At 41.4% G+C, this 24242-nt stretch overlaps 1 protein-coding gene across 1 annotated transcript in view; it reads left to right on the forward strand.

Annotated features, from left to right (window-relative positions):
* Window positions 1-24242, forward strand: part of ipo9 (importin 9) — a 148450-nt gene that overhangs the window by 100904 nt on the left and 23304 nt on the right. The window contains exons 18-20 of the mRNA XM_073030278.1: window positions 9697-9972; window positions 15686-15852; window positions 17982-18115. Of these exons, the coding sequence (XP_072886379.1) occupies window positions 9697-9972; window positions 15686-15852; window positions 17982-18115 (577 nt within the window). The remainder of the gene's footprint in view (window positions 1-9696; window positions 9973-15685; window positions 15853-17981; window positions 18116-24242) is intronic.

Genomic DNA, 24242 nt, shown 5'->3' on the forward strand with positions numbered 1-24242 from the left:
TGCTTGCTTCAATTCATCTTAAAATTATGACCCTGAGAGTTTCTTAAAGTGTGCTTGTCTAAAGGTTTCTTAAATTCCCCTGATGTACCTGCCTCTACCACCAGCATTGGCAGGGCATTCAATGGACTTGCTACTTTTCGTGTAAGAAAAAAACTATCTCTTATATTCCCCAATACTTGTCACCTGTCATCCATCTTTACTCCAAAGAGAAAAGCCATCGCCTGCTCAACCTAATCTCATAAGAAATGCTCTTTTGTCCAGGCAGCATCCTGGTAAATCTCCTCTAACGTTTCCATATCCTTCCTTTAAAATATACTTCCTACTTGTGCCTCATTCTTGACTTCTAAACCTCTGGATCGAATAGATATAAAATCCTTACAGGGTTAAAATTTGGCTAGATACAAGATAGATGGTAACAATGTTTACTGGGACTTAAGTCCATCAGCCTTACTGGGGTATAGGCTGCTAGATTACCCGGTGGGGGGGTATTTCTAGAGTATCTATGATAAGGCTATTTAGAGTCCTCTGTCTTGGGCCAGTCTTTCAAGTTGTTTCCAGGTGTAGCCCATTTTCTTGAAGTATCCTTCTTCTCCCAGGCTTCTGTTGGCATTTCTGTAGTGCTGGGTTTTTACAGGATGAGGCGCTAGCCCCATGCACAACCCTCCGGCTTTCACAGCTGGGCTTGGGGCTGTCCCTGGCTGAGTGACAGGGACTTGGTAAAAACAATATTCAATTGTCTACTATTGTATGATTGCTTCAAAACTTAATTTGCATGTGTTTACGGTACTACCGGGTTAGAATTTGACCAGGCACAATGAGGATGCCAAACTAACTACAATACCATCAATTAATTGGGGCATTCACTTATTTATTAATGGAAAATTACGCTGGAGAGACAAACTGAGGGACAAACTGAATAAGTATTTTGCACCAGCCTTCACTGTGGAAGACAGCAAAGTGCCAGAAGTTCGAAACTGTCAGGGCAGAAGCGAGTAGCTGCTATTACTAGGGGAAGGTGGTTGGGAAATTGAAATGTCTGAAGGTAGAGAAATTGCCTGGACCAGATGAAACTGGGTTTTGAAAGAGGTATCGCAGAGATGTGGAGGCATTAGTAATAATCTTTCAGGAATCACTAGATTCTGGAATGGTTCTGCAGAACTGTAAAATTGCGTATGGCACTCCACTCTTCAAGAAGGGAGGGAGGCAGATGAAAGGAATCTTTGGTCTCTCTTCCAGGAAAGATGGGACCTGTACAGAAGGATGGTTTGTACCTGACTGGAGGGGGATGAATATCCCAGCGGGAAGGTTTGTTAATGCTGCACGGTGGGGTTTAAACTAGAGTTGCAGGGGGATGGGAACTAGTGTGTCAGAACAGTTCGTGGAGAGATTATGGAGCCAGACCTCAGACAAAGATACTAATCTTTGAGTTGAGCATGGTGCAACAAAATTGAAAGGGGTGAATACAGGTGTTGTATCTGAATGCGTGCAGTATACAGAATAAGGTAGGTGAATTTGGAGCACATTTGCAGATTGGTAGGTACGATGTTGTAGGCATCACTGAATCATGGCTGAAAGATTATAGCTAGAAGCTTAATGTCCAAAGATACACATGGTATCGAATGGATAGGCAAGAAGGCAAAGGGGGCAGTGTTGCATTGTTAGTAGTAAAAAAAAATCATTATGAAGAGGTGACATAGGGCCAGAAGATGTTGAATCATTGTGAATTGAGCTTAGGGACTGCAAGGATAAAAAGACCATAATGAGAGTTGTATATAGACCCCTCAACAGTAGTAAGGATGTAGTCTACAAATTACAATGGGAGATTGAAAATCCATGCCAAAAGAGCAATGTTACAATAGTTATGGGGAACTTTAATATGCAGGTAGATTGGGGAAATCAGGTTGGCGCTAGATTACAAGGGGAAAGATTCCTACGATAAGGCTATTTAGAGCAGCTCGTGGTTGAGCACGTGAAAGGATCAGCTTTTCTGGATTGGGTGTAATGCAATGAACCAGAATTGATTAGAGAGTATACGGTTTTAAAAAAACCCTTAGGGGTAAGTGATCATAATACGATCGAATTCACCGTGAAACTTGAGAAGGAGAGGTCAAATGTATCAGTATTACAGCGAAGTAAAGGGAATTACAGAGGCATGAGAGAGGAGTTGGCCAGAATTGATTGGAAAAGAACATTGGCAGTGATGACGGCAGAGCAGCAATTGCTGGAATTTCTGCAAGCAGTTTGGAAGACAGAGAATATATACATCCCAAAGAGAAAGAAATATTCCCAAGGAAAGCTGTCACATCCATGGTCAGCAAGAGAAGTGAAAGCCAACACAAAAGCCAAAGAGAGGGCATACAACAGAGCAAAGAGTAGTGGGAAGTTAGAGGATTGGGAAGCTTTTAAATACCAACAGAAGGCAATTAAAAAATCATCAAGAAGGTAACGATGGAATACAGAAGCAAGTTGGCCAATAATATCAGAGAGGATACCAAAAGTTTCTTCAGGCACATTAAGTTTAAAAGGGAGTTGACAGTGGATATTGGACCGGTGCAAATCAATGCTAGAAAGGTAGTAATGGGACACAAGGAAATAGCGGACGAACTAAATATGTATTTTGCTTCAGTCTTCACGGTAGGAGACACTAGCAGTATGGCAGAAGTTCCAGGTGTTGGCTCATAAAGCATGTGAAGCTACCATTACTGGAGAGAAGGTTCTTGGGAAACTGAAAGGTCTGAAGGCAGAGAAGTCACCTGGACCAGATGGTGTACACCCCAGGGTTCTGAAAGAGGTGACCGAAGAGATTGAGGAGACATTAGTAATGGTCTTCAAGAATCGTTAGATTCTGCAATGGTTCTGGAAGACTAGAAAATTGCAAATGTCACTCCACTCTTCAAGAAGGGAGACAGACAGAAGAAAGAAAACTATAGGCCAGTTAGTCTGACTTCTGTGGTTAGGAAGGTGTTGGAGTTGATTATTTAGAATGAGGTCTCAGTGTACTTGGAGGCACAAGATAAAATAGGCAAAGTCAGAATGGTTACCCTAAGGAAAATCTTGCCTGACAAATATGTTGAAATTCTTTGAGGAAATAACAAGCAGGATAGTCAAAGGATAATCGGTTAATGTTGTGTAATTGGATTTTCAGAAGGCCTTTGCAAGGTGCCACATATGAGTGCTTAAACTACAAGCCTGTATTATTAAATGAAAGGTTGTAGCGTGGATAAAGCTGTTGCTGATTGGCAAGAGGCGAAGAATGGGAATAAATGGAGCCCTTTCTGACAGGCTTCCCGTGACTAGTGGTGTTCCACAGGAGTCTCTGTTGGGACCAATTCTTTTTACGTTATTTGTCAATGATTTGGACGATGGAATTGATGGCCTTGTTGCAAAGTTTGCAAACGATCTGAAGGTAGTTTTGAAGAAATAATTTAATCAAAAGGACATAGATTAGGAGAATGGGCAAAGAAATGGCAGATGGAAGTGCACCTTGGTTGAAGAACCATAGAACATAACAGCACAGAAACAGGCCTTTTAGATAGATAGATAGATACTTTATTCATCCCCATGGGGAAATTCAACTTTTTTTTCCAATGTCCCATACACTTGTTGTAGCAAAACTACTTACATACAATACTTAACTCAGTAAAAAAAATATGATATGCATCTAAATCACTATCTCAAAAAGCATTAATAATAGCTTTTAAAAAGTTCTTAAGTCCTGGCGGTAGAATTGTAAAGCCTAATGGCATTGGGGAGTATTGACCTCTTCATCCTGTCTGAGGAGCATTGCATCGATAGTAACCTGTCGCTGAAACTGCTTCTCTGTCTCTGGATGGTGCTATGTAGAGGATGTTCAGAGTTATCCATAATTGACCGTAGCCTACTCAGCACCCTTCGCTCAGCTACCGATGTTAAACTCTCTAGTACTTTGCCCACGAAAGAGCCCGCCTTCCTTACCAGCTTATTAAGACGTGAGGCGTCCCTCTCCTTAATGCTTCCTCCCCAACACGCTCTCCACAACTGACCTATAGAACATCTTCAGCATCTCACTACAGACATTGAATGACGCCAACCTTCTTAGGAAGTACAGTCGACTCTGTGCCTTCCTGCACAAGGCATCTGTGTTGGCAGTCCAGTCAAGCTTCTCATCTAACTGTACTCCCAGATACTTGTAGGTCTTAACCTGCTCCACACATTCTCCATTAATGATCACTGGCTCCATATGAGGCCTAGATCTCCTAAAGTCCACCACCATCTCCTTGGTCTTGGTGATATTGAGACGCAGGTAGTTTGAGTTGCACCATCTCACAAAGTCCTGTATCAGTTTCCTATACTCCTCCTCCTGTCCATTCCTGACACACCCCACTATGGCCGTGTCATCAGCGAACTTCTGCACATGGCAGGACTCCGAGTTATATTGGAAGTCTGATGTGTACAGGGTGAACAGGACCGGAGAGAGTACGGTTCCCTGTGCTGCTGACCACCGTGTCAGACCTACAGTCTCCCAACCGCACATACTGAGGTCTATCTGTCAAGTATTCCACTATCCAATCCACCATGTGAGAGTCTACTCCCATCTCCGTTAGTTTGTGCCTTAAGATCTTGGGCTGGATGGTGTTAAAGGCACTAGAGAAGTCAAGGAATGTAATTCTCACAGCACAACTGACCCCCTCTAGGTGAGAGAGTGATTTGTGCAGCAAATACGTGATAGCATCCTCCACTCCCACCTTCTCCTTATACGCAAACTGAAGAGGATCCTGGGCGTGCCTGGTTTGTGGCCTCAGATTCTGTATTATCAGCCGCTCCATGGTCTTCATAACGTGCGACGTCAAGGCAACAGGTCTGAAGTCATTCAACTCCTTTGGTTGTGGTTTCTTCGGTCAAGATTGACCCTTCTTGGCTGTGCCGAGCCATTTTTCTGCCTAGTCCCACTGACCTGCACCTGGGCCATATCCCTCCAAACCCCTCTCATCCATATACCTGTCCAAGTTCTTCTTAAATGTCAAAAGTGAGCCCACATTCACCACTTCATCTGGCAGCTCATTCCACACTCCCACCACTTTCTGCGTGAAGAAGCCCCCCCCCATGTTCCCTTTAAACTTTTCCCCCTTCACTCTTAACCCATGACCTCTGTTTTTTTTTCTCCCCTGGCCTCAGTGGAAAAAGCCTGCTTGCATTCACTCTATCTATACCCATCATAATTTTATACACCTCTGTCAAATCACCCCTCATTCTCCTACGCTCCAGGGAATAAAATCCTAACCTATTCAACCTTTCTCTGTAACCCAATTTCTCAAGTCCTGGCAACATCCTTGTAAACCTTCTTTGCACTCTTTCAACCTTATTAATAACCGTCCTGTAATTAGGTGACCAAAACTGCACACAATCCTCCAAACGCGGCCTCACCAATGTCTTATACAACCTCACCATTACATTCCAACTCTTATACTCAATACTTTGATTTATAAAGGCCAATATACCAAAAGCTGTCTTTACATGTGAAGCCACTTTTAGGGAATTTTGTATCTGTACCCCCAGATCCCTCTGTTCTACTGCACTCCTCAGTGTCCTACCATTTACCTTGTATGTTCTACCTTGGTTTGATCTTCCGAAGTGCAATACCTCACACTTGTCCGCATTAAACTTCATCTGCCATTTTTCTGCCCATTCCTCCAACTGGTCCAAATCCCTCTGCAAGCTTTGAAAACCTTTCTCACTGTCCACTACACCTCCAATCTTTGTATCATCAGCAAATTTGCTGATCTAATTTGCCACATTATCATCCAGATCATTGATAACAGATGAAAAATAACAATGGACCCAGCACTGATCCCTGTGGCACACCACTAGTCACAGGCCTCCACTCAGAGTAGCAATCGTCCACTATCACTCTCTGGCTTCTTCCATTGAGCCAATGTCTAATCTAATTTACTACCTCTCCATGTATACCTAGCGACTAAATCTTCCTAACTAACCTCCCATGCGGGACCTTGTCAAAGGCCTTACTGAAGTCTATGTATACGACATCCACTGCCTTCCCTTCATCCACTTACCTGGTAACTTCCTTGAAAAGCTCTAATAGATTGGTTAAACATGACCTACCACGCACAAAGCCTGCTGACTTTTTCTAATAAGTCCCTGTCTATCCAAATACTTGTAGATCTTATCTCTTAGTATTCCTTCCAATAATTTACCTTCTACCGATGTGAAACTTACTGGCCTATAATTTCCTAGCTTTTTGAGCCTTTTTTAAACAACGGAACTACATGAACTATCCTCCAATCCTCCGGCACCTGACCCGTGGATATCGACATTTTTAATATTTCTGCTAGGGCCCCTGCAATTTCAACACTAGTCTCCTTCAAGGTCCGAGTGAACACCCTGTCAGGTCCTGGGGATTTATCTACTCTGATTTGCCTCAAGACAGCAAGCACCTCCTCCTCTTCAATCTGTATAAGTTCCATGACCTCCCTACTTGCTTGCCTTGTTTCCATAGACTCCATTCCAGTTTCCTTAGTAAATACAGATGCAAAAAACTCATTTAATATCTCTCCCATTTCTTTTGGTTCCATACATAGCCGACCACTCTGATCTTCAAGAGGACCAATTTTATCCCTTACTATCCTTTTGCTCTTAATATACCTGTAGAAGCTCTTAGGATTATCCTTAACCCTGACTGCCAAAGCAACCTCATGTCTTCTATTAGCCCTCCTGATTTCTTTCTTAAGTATTTTCTTACTCTTTTTATACTCCTCAAGCATCCTATTTCCTCCCTGTTGCCTATACATGTTATACATCTCTCTCTTCTTTATCAGAGTTCCAATATCCCTTGAGAACCAAGGTTCCTTATTCCTATTCATTTTGCCTTTAACCCTGACAGGAACATACAAACTCTGCACTCTCAAAATTTCTCCTTTGAAGGCCTCCCACTTACCAATCACATCCTTGCCAGAGAACAACCTGTCCCAATCTACGCTTTTTAGATCCGTTCTCATTTCTTCAGATTTGGCCTTTTTCCAGTTTAGAACTTCAACCCGAGGACCAGATCTGTCTTTATCCATGATCAAGTTGAAAGTAATAGCGTTATGATCATTGGAACCAAAGTGTTCCCCTACACACACTTCTGCCCTAACTCATTTCCTAATAGGAGATCTAATATTGCATCCTCCCTAGTTGGTACATCTATATATTGATTTAGAAAACTTTCCTGAACACATTTCACAAACTCTAGCCCATCTAGACCTTTAACAGTATGGGAATCCCAAGGAATGAAAGGCTTGACTATTTTCTAAATTGAGAGAAAATACAAAAAAACTGAGACATAAAGGGACTTGGGAGTCCTTATGCAGGATTCCCTAATTGTTAATTTGCAGGTTGATTGTGGTGAGGAAGGCAAATGCAATTTAGCATTCATTTCAAGAGGACTAGGAATATAAAAGCAAGGATGTAACGTTGAAACTTTACAAAGCACTGGTGAGGCCACACTTGGATGATTCTGAGCAAGTTTTTACCCCTTAGAAAGGATGTGCTGACATTGGAGAGATTTCAGAGAAGGTTCACGGAAATAATTCTGGGAATGAAAGGCTTATTATATGAGGATCGTTTAATGGTCCTTCGTCTGTACTCATGGAATTGAGAAGAATGGGTGGGCGGGGATCGCATTGAAAAGTATTGAATTTTGAAAGGCCTACATAAAGTGGATGTGGAGAGGATGTTTCTTATAGTGGGTGAGTCTTGGACCAGAGGGTACAACCTGTTACGAACCCCGTAACTGGGTCACTTACCAGCAAAGATAGAGAGGTCCGTTGAAGTCTGATGGTACTATTTTTAAAAGTTTTTATTTATAAAGGGGCACAAAAGTAAGGTTAATACAAACATTCAGATAATATATGTCGTCAATACTCAATCTAAAGCGCGGGTATAGTAATAATCATCAATAAGAAGTAGCTCTATCGTTTTGTCTAGGGGTAAAAATATTGTCCGATGGAAATATAAAAGTCTCTCAAGTTCATGCAGGCTTTAGCTGGGTTTCACTTGTTGGAGAGAGAGAGAGAGAGAGGTTTTGTGCGAAAAGAAACTTGCCCAGTCTTTTAGGACGCAAACCGTTGAATTGGGAAAGTTGGTTCCCCATTGTTAGTTCGAAGTCCTTTTCGGTGTTATCAGCCATCCGCTCCCCAGGCCAGGGGAAACGGAACACACGTGGCTTCCGAATAGCTTCCCGTTATCACGGGAACGATGAGCGATGGTGTCTCCTTCTGGTGCGTCGCTAGGGGCCTGCCCCCTGCAGCTCCTCTTTTATCTTGACTTGCAGGGTTGTAGATGTCAATCAGGGTGGGGTGATGCAATCCCCAGCCCACATTGCCCGAGGGTGTGCACGTAGCCCAGTCCACGTTGCCCTGAGAGCTGGCACGTAGTATAGGATCGCAATCCACAAAGGTGTCTCCAAGAAACAATGGCCAAATCCGTTGCTTTGTCTTGCTGAGGATTCTCTCTCATTTCCTGGGTCCAAGACCCGAACTAATAGCGATCTTGCGATTCTCAAGAAGGAGGGGGCTGGGATCATAACAGACCTCAGAACAGAGATGTGGAATTTCTTTAGCCAGAGGGTAATGAATCTGGGATTCTTTGCCACAGGTGGCTGTGGAGGCCAGGTCATTGGGTGTATTTAAGGTGGAGATTGGTAGGTTCTTGATTAGTCAGGATGTGAAAGGTTATGGGGAGATGACAGAAGACGAGAAGAGGGTTGAGAGGGAAATGGATCAGCCGTGAGGAAATGGCGGAGCAGGCTTGGTGGGTCAAATGACCTAATTCTGCTCCTATGTCTTGTGGTCTTATTTGGGACAACTCTTATAGAACAAAAACTAATCAAGAAAATAGCAAGGAGTCCCTTCATTTATTTGGGGCACTATGCTGCTTGATTGAGATTGAAGATGTTGCCAAACAGTTTCTAACTTGCATCAGTATAGACACTACACTGTACTTAGAGCAAACTGATTTTGAAGAGTGCTAGTTGCTTGTTTGTGTTCAATAGGCAGTAATTTTAGTCACTGATCATTGGCAAGAAATAAGCAATAAGACAAATTAGAACTGTTTTGGTTCACTGCTGTTTCAAGCATTCAGGCTTGGGGATGCCAGAAGCAGCCAGGAGTGATTGAAATGGTTTTGCTACTTTAGCAAGGTAGGAATCACATAAAATTTAAAGGTATCGACAATCATCTTGAATGTTACAATGAAAATAAAGATTTGGAGGATGCAATCGTCAAAAACTTTGTATGAAGGCAGTTCATTATCCGCACTAAATGTTTGAGCTGATTTTGTTCATTTACAATCAATCAAGAGAGCACAGCAGTGCACCCTGGATGAATTCCCCTGTTGATATCTAATAGGAATTAATAGAGTGTTATAGTACAGTCGTGGTATGGGTAGTGTTTTAATTTGTTCTGTATTCCATTTGAATACATAATTTGTTACTCAGTTAAATGTTGGTTTGTCTTTTTTTATACCTTTTAATTATTTCCCTGAAATCGACTAATTGGGACCTCTGCTTAATTGAGTCAAAATTTACTGGTCCGGATGTGTCCCAATTAACTGGAACCCACTGAATTTGATTGTATGATTGCAGAAAAAATGTATTTGTTTATACTACTCAGTGCATTGGATACAGTGAAATCTCTAAATCCGAGGTGTGTTCTTTTACAGAATGGTGGCGAGTGTCTGCGGGCCTATGTGGCTGTCGCAATGGAACAGATAGCGCAGTGGCATGATGAGCAGGGTCACAACGGGCTCTGGTATGTCATGCAAGTGGTCAGCCAGCTTCTGGATCCGCGCAGTACAGAATGCACAGCAGCGTTTGTGGGGCGCCTGATCTCTACCCTCATCTCTAAGGCAGGCTCACAGCTGGGGGAGAACCTCGACCAGATCCTGCGAGCAATCCTCAGCAAGATGCAACAAGCAGAGACTCTCACTGTCATGCAGGTGAGAGCCGGAACTCTGCAAAAGAGGGCATTTCTGTGATGCAGTGGGGGTGTTACAGAGTTGCAGTATTGTGAACTAGTGAGTCAGAAAGGCACGCTGGCTCAGAAGAGTACAGAACATAAAGAGAATTCCAGTGAGTATGGACCCAGAGCCATCAAACGTTCCTCATATGATAACCCTGTCATTCCTGGAAACATCCTTGTGAACCCAGTCCAATGCTAGATGAGGAGCCCAAAACTGCTCATAATACTTGAGGTGAGGCCTCACCAGTGCCTTATAAAGCCTCAGCATCACATCTCTGCTCTTATATTCTAGACCTCTTGAAATGAATGCTGACGTTTCATTTGCCTTCCTCACCAGTGACTACCTGCAAGTTAATATTTAGTGTGTTCTGCACAAGGACTCTCAAATCTCTTTGCATCTCAGATTTTTGGATTTTCTCTCTGTTTTGACCTCTGCAGAACACCACAAGTCACTGGCAGCCAACCTGGAAAGTATTCTTTTATTCCCACTCATTGCCTCCTACCAATCAGCCAATGCTCTGACCATGCCAGTAACTTCCCTGTAATACTTGTTAAGCAGCCTCATGTGTGGCACCTTGTCAAAGGCCTTCTGAAAGTCCAAATATGCAACATCTACTGCACCCCATTTATATATCCTACATGTAATCTCCTCAAAGAATTGCAACAGGTTCACAGGCAAGATTTTCCTTAAGAATCCATGCTGACTTAGTCCTATCTTGTCCTGACTCACCAAAAACTCCATACCCTCATCCTTAACAGTTGACTGTGACATCTTCCCAACCACTGAGATCATGTTATCTGGTCTATAATTTCCTTTCTGCTGCCTTCCTTCTTTCTTAAAAAGTGTAGTGGCACTTGCAATTTTCCCGTCCTCTGGCACCATCACAGAGTCCAATGATTTTTGAAAGATCATTACTAATGCCTCCACAATTCCTACTGCTACCTCTTTCAGAACCCTGGGGTACAGTTCATCTGATCTGGGTGACTTATGTACTGTTAGGTTTTTCAGCTTTTTGAGCACCTTCTCCCCTGTAATAGTAACTGCATTCACTTCTCTTCTCTCACATCCTTCAACATATGGCACTCTGCTAGTGTCTTTCACAGTGAAGACTGATGGAAAATACTCATTTAGTTCTTGTGATAGCTTTTTAATTGGGCCAAAATATACTGGTCCTGGTGTATCCCAATTAACGCGAATGGACTATATATTGAATGGAAGACTTGTTGAAACCTGGAAAAGCATCAAAGGATTCTGGTAATCAAAGGTAATCAAGGATTCTGAAGCTTTATAAGGCATTGGGCAGACCACACAGAGTATAGTGAGCAGTTTTGGGTCCCTTGTCTGAGAACAGATGTGCTGATATTGGAAATGTTCCAGGGGAGATTCACAAAAATTATCCCAGAAATGAACAAGTTAATGTATGAGGAATTCTTGATGGCTCTGTGCCTGTACTCATTGGAGTTCAAAGGAATGGGGGGTGGCTCACTAAAACCCGACAAATATTGAAAGACCTAGATAGAGTGGATATTGAGAGGATGTTTCCTCTAGTGGGGCAGCCTAGCACCAGAGGGCAAAGCCTCAGAAAAGAGGGATGTCCCTTTTGAACAGAAATGAGAAGGAATTTCTTCAGCCAGAGGGTGATGAATTTGGAATACGTTACTGCAGATGGCCGTGGAGGGCGTCATTGGGGATATTTAAAGCAGAGGTTGGTTAGCAAGGGTGTCAAAGGTTAGTGTTGGGGAGAAGACAGGAGAATGGGGTTGAGGGGGATAATAAATCACCCAAAATCAAATGGTGGAGCTGACTCGGAAGACTGAATGGCCTAATGCTGCTCTTACGTCTTATATCTTATGGTCAGATTGTAACAAATCTCCAAATATGTGTAAGGGCACTTTGCTTTATCTTCACTGAAAGGGTGGTACATATTTGTTGTTTCCTGCAGCAGAGTTAAGAAGGTCAAAGAGGCAGAGAGCACAGAAACAGGCCTTTCAACCCATCTAGTCTGTGGTGAGCTGCTCATCTCCCAAGCGCCATCGATCCACACCTGGACCATAGCCGTCCATACCCTTCTCATCCATGTACTTATCCAAACTTACCTTAAATGTTGCAGTCAAACCCACATCCATCACTTAAGCTGGTAGCTCATTCCACACTCATGCCATCTTTTGAGTGAAGATGTTCTTCCCCCACCCTTAGGTTTTCACTTTTTCATCCTTAACATATGACCTCTAGTTCTAGTCTCACTCAACCGCGGGAAAAATCCTGATTGCATTTACTCTATCTATACCCTTCATAATTTTGTATACCTGCGTCAAATCTCCCCTCAATCTTCTATGTTCTAGGAAATAAAGTCATAACCTATTCACCCTATCCTCAAATCAGGGCCTCAATTCCCGGCAACATCCTTGTAAATTTTCTCTGTACTCTTTCAATCTTATTGATATCTTTTCTGTAGGTAGTGACCACAACTGCACACAATACTCGAAAAATTGGATGTCAGCCAATACAGTGCTTATAAAACGTATTCACCACCGTTGGAAGTTGACATGTTTTATTGTTTTACAACATTGAATCACAGTGGATTTAATTTGACTTTTTGTTACACTGATCAACAGAAAAGGCTTTCATGTCAAATTGAAAACAAATCTCTACCAATTGGTCTAAATTTTACAATTATTAAACACAAAATAATTAATTGCATAATTACCTCCTTCAAATCAGTATTTAGTAGTTGCACCTTTGGCAGCAATTACAGCCTTGAGTCTGTGTGGATAGCTGCAAGTGATGAAGAACCTGGGCAACAGTTTTTCACCTCAGCTACTGAAACTTGTAACTCCTCCTGAATTGTCAAAGGTCTCTTAGTGACCTCCCTCACTAGTCCCCTTCTTGTACGGTCACTCAGTTTTTGAGCATGTCTGGCTCTAGGCAGATTTAACAGATGTCATATTCTTTCCATTTCTTGAAGATTGATTTAACTGTATTCCAAGGAATATTCAGTGACTTGGAAATTTTCTTGTATCCATCTCCTGACTTGTGCTTTTCAATAACTTCATTGAGTTGCTTGGAATGTTCTTTTGTCTTCATGGTGTAGTTTTTGCCAGGATACTGACTCACCAGCAGCTGGACCTTCCAGATAAAGGTGTACTTTTACTACAGTCTATTGAAACACCTTGGTTGCACAAAGGTCTCCAAAAACAGATCTCCATTTATCTAATTATGTGACTTCTAAAACCAATTGGCTGCACCAGTGATGATTTAGTGTGTCATAATGAAGGGGGTGAATACTTATGCAATACTTATTTTGTGTTTTTATATTAGTAATTAATTTAGATCACCTTGTAGAAATCTGTTTTCATTTTGACAGGAGAAGAGTTTTTCTGTTGATCAGTGTCAAAAAAAAAAGCCAAATTAAATCCACTTAGTTTAATGTTGTAAAATAATAAAATGTGAAAACTTCTAAGGGGGGGGAGGGCGAATACTTTTTATAGGCACTGTATATGCTAGGTTAAACTAGTTGAGTCAGGTGAGCAAGGAAACAAATACTGTGATAGGGTGGGAAAGTTAAATCCCCTAAACCAGCATGAATAACTTCATTCACCTCAACAGCGAACAGATTCCATAGCCTATGGACTCTACAACTCATGTTCTTAGTATTATTTATCTACTTAAATTTTTTTGCACTGATTATCTTCTTTTACACATTGGTTGGTTGTCAGTCATTGTTAATGTATATTTTTTCATAAACTCTATTATATATCTTTTTTCCTGTAAATGCCTGTGAGAAAATGAGTGTCAAGGTGGTATATGGTGAAATATATACATATATGCTTTGATAATAAATTTACTTTAAAATTTTGAGGTGGTAGGTTAGGCATGATACTTAATGACAGGAACTACAGGGGTTGTGAAACCAGAGACTAGCAAATGACTACAGTTGCACAGTGGAGAGAATTGTGACTCGTTGCATCACCTTCTGGTGTGGAGGAGCCACTGCACAGGATTGGAAAAAGCTGCAGAAATTTGCAGACTCAGCCAGTTCCATACATGGGCACTAGCCTCCCCGGTATCGAGGACACCTTCTAAAGGCGATGCCTCAAAAAGGTGGCATCCATCATTAAGGACTCCCCATGATCCAGAACATGCCCTCTTCTCATTGCTGCCATCAAGGAGGAGGTAGAGGAGCCTGATGACACACACTAAATATTTTAGGAACAGCTTCTTCCTTGCTGCCGTCAAATTTCAAAATGGATAATGAATCCATGAATATCACGGTATTTTTCCCCTCTCTTTTTACAGTACTTATTTAATTTAATATTCTTTCTTCATATATACTTATTGTAATATATAGTTCTTTTTATTACGTATTGCAGTTACTACCGTAAAACAACAAAGCTTATGAAATAGACCAGTGATATTAAACCTGGTTTTAATCATTTTTTAATTGATTTTTTAATGCATTTCTATAACACTACAACAAAAAAACCCCAAAACCAAAATAAGAGATTAATACAGTGCAAGATAAACATACAATGATAATATGATTCAAAATAATGATTAAAAAAGCACCCAAACTAAAGTCGTGTAAAGTTAGTACCCACTCCCCCCACAAGAAAAAAAACTCCAGACCAACCACAGTAAAATGTAGGAAATATAAATCAGAATATTCAGACCCCCAAACCTGTACATGAAAATAAGAACAAAAGATAATAATGCCTACTACCAAGGAAAAAAAGCTGAAAGTAAGGGACTGAAGAAAACCTTAATCTAAAGAAAAGTTATGAAAATATTCAAGGAAAGGTCCCCACGCCTTATGAAACTTTATGTCCGAATTAAGAAGTGAGTAGTGAATTTTTTCAAGGTCTAAACAGGAAATAATATCATTAAGCCATTGAGCATGCATGGGTGGGGCAACATCTCTCACCTAAGAAGAATTAAACGTCTAGTCAGAAGAGAAGCAAAAGCTAACGTTCAACTTTTAGTCGGACTCAAATGTATATCTGTCTCAGCCAAGGAACCAAAAAGTGCAATCAGAGGGTTAGGTTCTAAGTGGCAATTCAGAATATGGAATAAGGTTAGGAAAACATCTCCAAAATTTCTCTAGACTAGGGCAGAGCCAGTACATATGCATAAGAGAAGCCTTGCCACTTTTGCACTTATCACAAACAGGACTATTGTTATGGGTAAAATCGGGACAATTTAGATTTAGACATGTGAGCCCTATGTACAATCTTAAACTGTAAAAGACAGTGGTGAGCACAAAGAGAAGTTGAGTTAACTGACTTGAGAATTGAGTCCCAGACCACATCAGGTAAGGAAGTACTTAAGTCATGCTCCCAAGCCGTTCTAATTTTATCAAAGGGGGCTAATTTATGCAAAGGCACTAATTTATCACAAATAAAAGATATGTTGAATCGTGCATAGAAGGTAAAAAAAAGATGATATTATAGGACTAGAAAGGGAAAAACCATGGAAACCATTAAATTTTCTAAACTGGACCCATATTCGCAGAGAATGTCTATGCGAATAATGCATATTCGCAGAGTGCAGATCCAAGAAGTGCAGAAATAGATCTTCAGTAGAGTTCAGCTCTATTGCTACCCATTGATTTTAATTCTGAAGAGGTTGGGCAGCATACTCTGGTGTATTTTTTCCTTTGATGGAAATGTTCACTGTTGTTTGCTTTCTTTAGTCTCTGATTATGGTGTTTGCACACCTTGTCCACAATCAGCTGGAGCCTCTGTTGGAGTTTCTCTGCAGCCTGCCTGGACCCACTGGCAAACCTGCACTGGAGTTCGTCATGTCCGAATGGACCACCCGGCAGCCTCTGTTCTACGGACAGTATGAGGGCAAAGTCAGGTGTGTCTTCAGTTGAACTCTCAAGAGTTTGAGCAAATGCACTGATAATGGAGGTGGGATTTGGGCAGGGGAGGTGGTGGTCACTCAGAGGCATGCATCATTCGTGTGAAGTGAACAGAGTCATAGAGCCTCAGAGTACAAGGACTTCCCTTTAGAATGGAGATGAGAAGGCATTTCTTTAACTAGAGGATGGTAAATCTGTGGATTCTGGTTAATTGGGTCATTGATTGATCAGGGCAGTCACTTATCTGAGGTAAAGAACAAACATGAATTGAGAAATGTGCTGGGATTCCGTTTGGTTATTTGGGATGTTGGACTGTTGCCAAAGTAGAGTCATTAGGCACAACACTGCTTAGAGCAGACAGTTTTAAAATGGCATCAGTTCCGTGTGTTTGTATTCAAAAAGCAATGATTTTTGTCACTGGTAGTTGTTGAGAAATAAGTAATAAGGCAATTTGGAACTGTTTGGCTTACTGTGGTTTCAAGCATTCAGACATAGAAATGGCTAGAAGTAGAAGTGACAAGTTAGAAACTACAAAGAATTTGAAGGTATCGACAATCAGCTTGAATGTTACAATGAAAATAAAGATTTGCAGGATGCATTCGTCAATAGCATTGAATGAAGTCAGTCCATTATCTGCAGTCACTGTCTGTGCTGATTTTGGTCATTGCATACACTGGATGAATTCCTCTTGATAATTATTGGGAACTAGTACAAAGTTTTATAGTACTGTAGATGTATTGGTAATGTTCTAATTTGTTCTGTATTTCATTTAAGTACAGTTTGTCTATTTTTATACCTTTTTACCTATTACCATGAAATTTCAGCTAACTGGGATAGCTGCTTAATTGGGCCAAAATTTGCTGGTCTCAATGTGCCCCAGTTAACAAATCAGTCATGATGGACTGTTGGAACAGACTTGATGGGCCAAATAGCCTAATGGCACTTGTATGTCTAATTGTTTTATAGAGTACTGCAGCACAGAAATAGGCCCTTTGGCCCATCTAATCCATTTTGAGTTGTTCTGCTAACTTGAAACTTGAGCAGTAATGCATAGAAATAATAATTCTCTGAGGATCATCACCTTGTCATGATGGAGAGGCTTGTGACTTCTTAAGATCCCGAGAGCAATGTTGTCTGGAGCTTTGCTCCTGGTAAGGTCATCCATGGTGGTAAAGTCAAGAGTGATCTAACCAAGACCTCAACCATGTAGCTGGTAGAAGATGATGACGCATCGTAACGGTGGAGAAAGGCTGCAACAATGAAGTCTTGTCATCCTGAATTCCGTGCCACTGGACCCTGACCCCGAACTGTCAAAGACTGTGTGGTGGTGGCTGGATGCTTCAGCTTCCCCATGTTAAAGTCCTACGCAGATATTTTACAATTTGGGAACACACCCTAAAGATCCACCCTTTTGAGAATATTATACTCGTTTTGAGTGATCGCAATGTTTGTTTTTGTAATTAAAAATTAAGCAGAGCCGTTTTATGTTTAAGAAGAGTCATAACAACTCCTTGATTGTACTCCAAACACTGAACACAAAGCACGGTCACAATACTTCACATAATTATGTCATCACATCATACCAGCCTCTGAAGCCCAACACAAAGTGAATTGGTGGAATTATTTCCACTAATTACATTACCCTGCACAGAATTCACTAAAACTCTGGTCTCACCAATTCGCCAACCCAGGGTCCATATCGGACTGCCTAATCTGCTGACAACTGATTGACCCTGGGGAGCCACCAGCCTTAGTCTAACCAATCAGCCAAGCTCAGTCCAGTGGAACATCTGCATTGCTCTGCTTTGAATGTGGAGAACAAATAATATCACAGCACAGTTCAATTTCTGCGCAGTGTGTGAGAAGTTTGTATGTTCTGTTTCTTGGTGCTCCAGTTCCCTCCCATGTTTCAGCGATATGCTGACTTTTAGATTAATTGGTCAGATGGGTGTAATTAGTTATGGTTATTGAGATTTGGGCATGTAATGTTGGCTCGTAAAGCATGGTGTCACTTGTAGACTGATCCTGGCTCATCCTTGGACTGAATTGGTTGTTAACGTAAATGATGTATTTCACTGTTAATGTTTCTGAAGTGATTATTAACCTGGGTGTGTTTACTCCACAGTACTGTTGCAATGTGTAAGCTTCTGCAACATGGTATAAACACAGATGATAAGCGACTGCAGAACATCATGGTGAGAGGGGAGGAGGTGTTCAGTGCCGATGAAGGAATTCGCACTCGCTCCAAGGCAGCAAAAAGTAAGAATTTCCAAATTCAGTCTTGGGATTTGACAGCTACCAACCAGCTTTTACCCTTTATCTCTTTATTAAAGCATCTATTAATTACGTAGTTATACTGGAGTAGATGCAGAAGAGACATCCTATGCCTAAATATTAATGAGGTGTCCTTGGCCTGCAAGTAACAGAATGTTACACCTACCCATTAACCTCCAGTCAGGGTCCCAAACATAACTTCACCTGCGAATCTGTTGGATTGACTGCACCCAATGCAGGGCACCTCTGCATCTGTCGATCTAACGTAAATTGGGTGACCACTTTGTCAAACGTCTCTGCTCCATCCACCAAAAGTGGCCAGCCATTTTAATTCTTATCCTCTTTCCCATTCCAACATGTCGGTCCTAGGCTTCCTCTTCAGCTACGATGAGGTCACTCTCAGGGTGGGGGAGCAATAACTCATAATCCATCTGGATAGCTTCCAACCTGATGGCATGAACATCGGTTTCTCATTTTGGTGACCTATTCTTCTCTTTCTTTTTCCATTCCCTCTTTAGTTCCCCACTCTAGCCTCACCTGCCTATCACCTCTTCCTGATGCCCCGCCTTTTTTCCCTTTCTTCCATGGCCCACTCTTCTTTACTGTCAGGTTCCTTCATCTCCTCTTTATCTTTCCTATCCACTTGGTATCACCTATCACTTTCTAGCTAGTTCTTCTTCCCCACCCCCCCCCCCCCTTTTATCTGGCGTCTTTCCCCCTCCTTTCCTGTCCTGATGAAGGGTCTCAGCTTGAAACATTGGTTGTGTAATCATTTCCATAGATTCTGCTTGACATGCTAAAGTTTTCCAGCATTTTGAGTGTGTGTTATTCTGAGTCCATTTGTTTTGGCTGAGGAGTGATCTAATTCAGGCATATAAAATTCAGAGAGGCGTAGAGAAGGCAGAGAATGAGAGTGTTCCTCTTAAGAGCTGCCTATAAGCCAAAGGTTTTGGTCCAGAGAAAGAGAAATAGATGTTGAGAGTATTTGAAGAATATTTTCACCCAGATGACGGTTGAAATTTGTAACATACCGCCTGAGGGTATGCTGGAGGTAGCTACTGCCAATGTTTAAGATGTATTTAGATTGTTTTTAAACATTAAAAATAAATTTATTGTCAAAGAATGTATATGTCACCATATACATCACTGGAGTTCATTTTCTTACTGGCCTTTACAGGAAAATAAATACAATGGAATTTATGAAAAACAATACATAACCATGACTTTAAACAAAATAGTAGATAAATCGTGTAAATAATTTTAAAAAGTAACTGAATACTACTGAGAATATGAATTGCAGAGACTTTGAGAGTGAGTACATAGGTTGTGGAGACCATTCAGTGTTCAGATGAGCATTAGAAACGGCAGGGCCATGTGTTTGGAATTGTGTGTGTAGAGGATAAGAATTTTAGTTTCAATATAATTATGGAGAAGGATAGGGCTGGACTCATGGTTGATATTTTTGATTGGAGAAAGGCTAACTTTGAGGAGATGCGAAAGGATTTAGAAGGAGTGGATTGGGACAATTTGTTTTATGGGAAGGATGTAATAGAGAAATGGCGGTGATTTAAAGGTGAAATTTTGAGGGTACAGAATCTTTATGTTCCTGTTAGGTTGAAAGGAAAGGTTAAAAGTTTGAGAGAGCTATGGTTTTCAAGGGATATTGGAAACTTGGTTCAGAAAAAGAGAGAGATCTACAATAAATATAGGCAGCATGGAGTAAATGAGGTGCTTGAGAAATATAAAGAATGTAAAAAGAATCTTAAGAAAGAAATTAGAAAAGCTAAAAGATACGAGGTTGATTTGACAAGTAAGGTGAAAGTTAATCCAAAGGGTTTCTACAGCTATATTAGTAGCAAACGGATAGCGAGGGATAAAATTGGTCCCTTAGAGAATCAGAGTGGACAGCTATGTGTGGAGCCAAAAGAGGTGGGGGAGATTTTAAACAATTTCTTTTCTTCAGTATTCACTAAGGAGAAGGATATTGAATTGTGTAAGGTAAGGGAAACAAGTAGGGAAGTTAAGGAAACTACGACGATTAAAGAGGAGGAAGTGCTGGTGCTTTTAAGGAATATAAAAGTGAATAAATCTCCGGGTCCTGACAGGATATTCCCTAGGACCTTGAAGGAAGTTAAGTGTAGAAGTAGCAGGGGCTCTGACAGAAATATTTCAAATGTCATTAGAAACGGGGATGGTGCCGGACAATTGGCGTATCGCTCATCTTGTTCCATTGTTTAAAAAGGGTTCTAGGAGTAAACCTAGCAATTATAGGCCTGTAAGTTTGACGTCAGTGGTGGGTAAATTAATGGAAAGTACTCTTAGAGATGGTATATATAATTATCTGGATAGACAGGGTCTGATTAGGAATAGTCAACATGGATTTGTGCTTGGAAGGTCATGTTTGACAAATCTTAGTGAATTTTTTGAAGAGGTTACTAAGAAAGTTGACGAGGGTAAAGCAGTGGATGTTGTCTATATGGACTTCAGTAAGGCCTTTGACAAGGTTCCGCACAGAAGGTTAGTTAGGAAGGTTCAATCTTTAGGTGTTAATATTGAAGTAGTAAAATGGATTCAACAGTGGCTAGATGGGAGATGCCGGAGAGCAGTGGTGGGTAACTGTTTGTCAGGTTGGAGGCCGGTGACTAGTGGTGTGCCTCAGGGATCTGTACTGGGTCCAATGTTGTCTGTCATATACGTTAATGATCTGGATGATGGGGTGGTAAATTGGATTAGTAAGTATGCAGATGATACTAAGATAGGTGGTGTTGTGGATAATGAAGTAGATTTTCAAAGCTTGCAGAGAGATTTAGGCCAGTTAGAAGAGTGGGCTGAAAGATAGCAGATGGAGTTTAATGCTGATAAGTGTGAGGTGCTACATTTTGGTAGGAATAATCCAAATAGGACATAGATCGTAAATGGTAGGGCATTGAAGAATGCAGTAGAACAGAGTGATCTAGGAATAATGGTGCATAGTTCCCTGAAGGAATCTCATGTGGATAGGGTGGTGAAGAAAGCTTTTGGTATGCTGACCTTTATAAATCAGAGCATTGAGTATAGGAGTTGGGATGTAATGTTACAGAGAAAGGTTGAACAAGTTAGGTCTTCATCCTTTGGACGTAGAAGGTTGAGGGGGGACTTGATAGAGGTATTTAAAATTATGAGGGGGATAGATAGAGTTGACATGGATAGACTTTTTCCATTGAGAGTAGGGGAGATTCAAACAACAGGACATGAGTTGAGAGTTAGGGGGCAAAAGTTTAGGGGTAACATGAGGGGGAATTTCTTTACTCAGAGAGTGGTAGCTGTGTGGAATGAGCTTCCAGTCGAAGTGGTAGAGGCAGGTTCGATACTGTCATTTAAAGTAAAATTGGATAGGTATATGGACAGGAAAGGAATGGAGGGTTATGGGCTGAGTACAGGTCGGTGGGACTAGGTGAGAGTAAGCGTTCAGCATGGAATAGAAGGGCCAGGATGGCCTGTTTCTGTGCTGTAATTGTTATATGGGTACCTGCTGGTTGCCATTAACAGGGTGGGCTGAAGGGCCTGTTTCTGCTCTGTCAAACAGCACACATCCCATAGAGTAGTTCATATAGTCATAGAACACTGTAGCACCAAAACAGGCTCTTTGGACCATCTAGTCCTTGCCAAGCTATTATTCCGCTTAGTCCCATTAACTCATGCCTGGACCATAGCCCTTCATACCCCTCCCATCCATTATTTTAAATGTTGCCATCGAATTTCTCCATTTCTCATTTCTCACCACCTTCAGAGCAAAGGTTTCCCCTCAGCTTCCCCTGAAATATTTTGCCCTTAACCTATGACTTCTAATTCTAGTCTCACCCAATCTCTGTGGAAAAGCCCTGCTTGCATTTACTCTATTGATACCCCTTATTATTTTGTATACCTCCATCAAATCTCCCGTCATTCTTCTGTGTTCCAGAGAACCTGTTTGACCTTTCGCAAAAATTCAGGTCTTGTCAAAATCGTACATTTTCCTGTGTCCTTACTGATAAATCGTCAAATGCCATGTGTTTCCATGATTAATGGAAAAGGAGTAGGTGAAGATGAGGTCGAGGGCTTCATCTTTGCACAAGTTATTGGGAGTAAAGGGATGTGATAAGATTTGTAGAAAAGTACAACACAGAAACGGGCCCTTAGGCCCAGCTAGTCCATGACCTCTAGTTGTAGTCCTACCCAACCTCAGTGGAAAAAGCCAGCTTGCATTTATCCTGTCTATACCTCTCCAAATCTCCTCTCAATCTTGTATGTTTAAGGAATAAAGTCCTTCAATCTTTTGTTTTAACTCAGGTCTTCCAGACCCAGCAAAGTCCTTGTAAATTTTCTCTGTATTCTTTCAACCTTATTTACATTTTGCCTGTATGTAGGTGACCAAAACTGCACCAAATACCCCAAATTATGCCTCACCAATTGAACTTCAACATAACATCCCTTCTCCTGTACTCAAAACGTTGATTTATGAAGGCCACTGTGCCAGAAGCTTTCTATACGACCCTATCTTCCTGTGATGTCGCTTTCAAGGAATTATGGACCTATATTCCCAGATCCCTTTATTCTACCACACTGCTCAGTGTCTTAACATTTACTACCCTACCTACCAAAGTGCAGACCTCACACTTGTCAGCCTTAAATTTCATCTGCCATTTTTCAGACCTTTTTCCAGCTGGTCCAAATCCCTCTGCAAGCCATGATAGCCTTCCTCATTATACACTACAACCTCTATCTTGGTGTCATCTGCAAATTTACTGATCCAGTTAACCACATTATCACCCAGATCATTGATGTAGATGATAAACAAGAAAGGACCCAGCACTGATCCCTATGGCTCTGCTAGTCACAGGCCTCCAGTCAGAGAGGCAACCATCTACTACCATTCTGTGGCTCCTTCTAATCCAATTTAATACTTCATCTTGAATGCCAAATGGCTGAACCTTCTTGACTAGCCTCCCAAGCAGGACCTTGTCAAATGCCTTACTAAAGTTCAGGCAGACAACATTCACTGCTTTGCCTTCAAATTTCCTGGTAACCGTCAGGTCACCTCTCATCCTTTGTTGCTTCAAGGGGAAAAGGCCAAGTTCACTCAACCTATTGTCATAGGCACACTCTCCACTGCACTTTCTGTATAGTATCCATATCCTTCCTGTAATGAGGTGACCAGAACTGAACACAGTGGTGTCTAGCTAAGGTCTGTATAACTGTAACATTACCTCACGGCTCTTGAACTCAATCCCACAGTAGATGAAGGCCAGCACACCATAGGCCTTCTTAACAACACTCAACCTGCTCAGCAGCTTTGAGTGTCCTATGGACATGGACCCCAAGACCTTGCTGATCCTCCACATTGCCAGGTGTCTTACCATTAATATTATACGCTGTTCTCAATTTTGACCTACCGAAATGAACTACTTCACACTTACCTGGGTTGAACTCCATCTGCTACTTCTCAGCCCAGTTCTGCATCATATCGATATCCCGCAGTAACCACTGACAACCCTCCAGACTATCCAAATACTTATATATCTAATCCCTTAGAACAGCATCCAGTAACTTTTCAACCTCTCATGTCAGACTCACTGGTCTGTAATTTCTGGGGGGTTTTCTTAAACAGCAGAACAACATTGCTATCCTCCAATCCTCTGATACCTCACCTGTTGCTAAGAATGTTTTGGATATCTCCAGTCCTTTAGTGAAACTGCTCTTCTTCATGGTTAAATTATTTTTCCCACAGTGCAATCCATTTGCTGTTTAAAGAGAACCAGTTTATCAAGCAGTTCTTAAATATTCTCATTCTTTTGCAAAGCTGGTTATATTTCTTGATTCCTAAGTCTTGTAACACTAATAAGAAATTGGAGGAACTCATCAGGTCAAGCAGTATTGATGGAAATAGATATACAGTCCATGTTTCATGCCTAGACCTTTCTTCAGGACTGGAAAGGGGGCAGAAGCCAGAATAGGAAGGTGGGGGGAAGGGAGGGGAGTACAAGCCGGAAGGTGTAAAGTGGAGCCAGGTGAGTGGGGGTGAGGGGAATGAAGTGATTGGTGGTAAAGGTAAAGGGCTGAAGAAAGCATCTGATATAGGAAAGGAAAGTGGACC

This window comes from Hemitrygon akajei, chromosome 27, assembly GCF_048418815.1.
Source record: "Hemitrygon akajei chromosome 27, sHemAka1.3, whole genome shotgun sequence".
NCBI classification, from domain to species: domain Eukaryota; kingdom Metazoa; phylum Chordata; class Chondrichthyes; order Myliobatiformes; family Dasyatidae; genus Hemitrygon; species Hemitrygon akajei.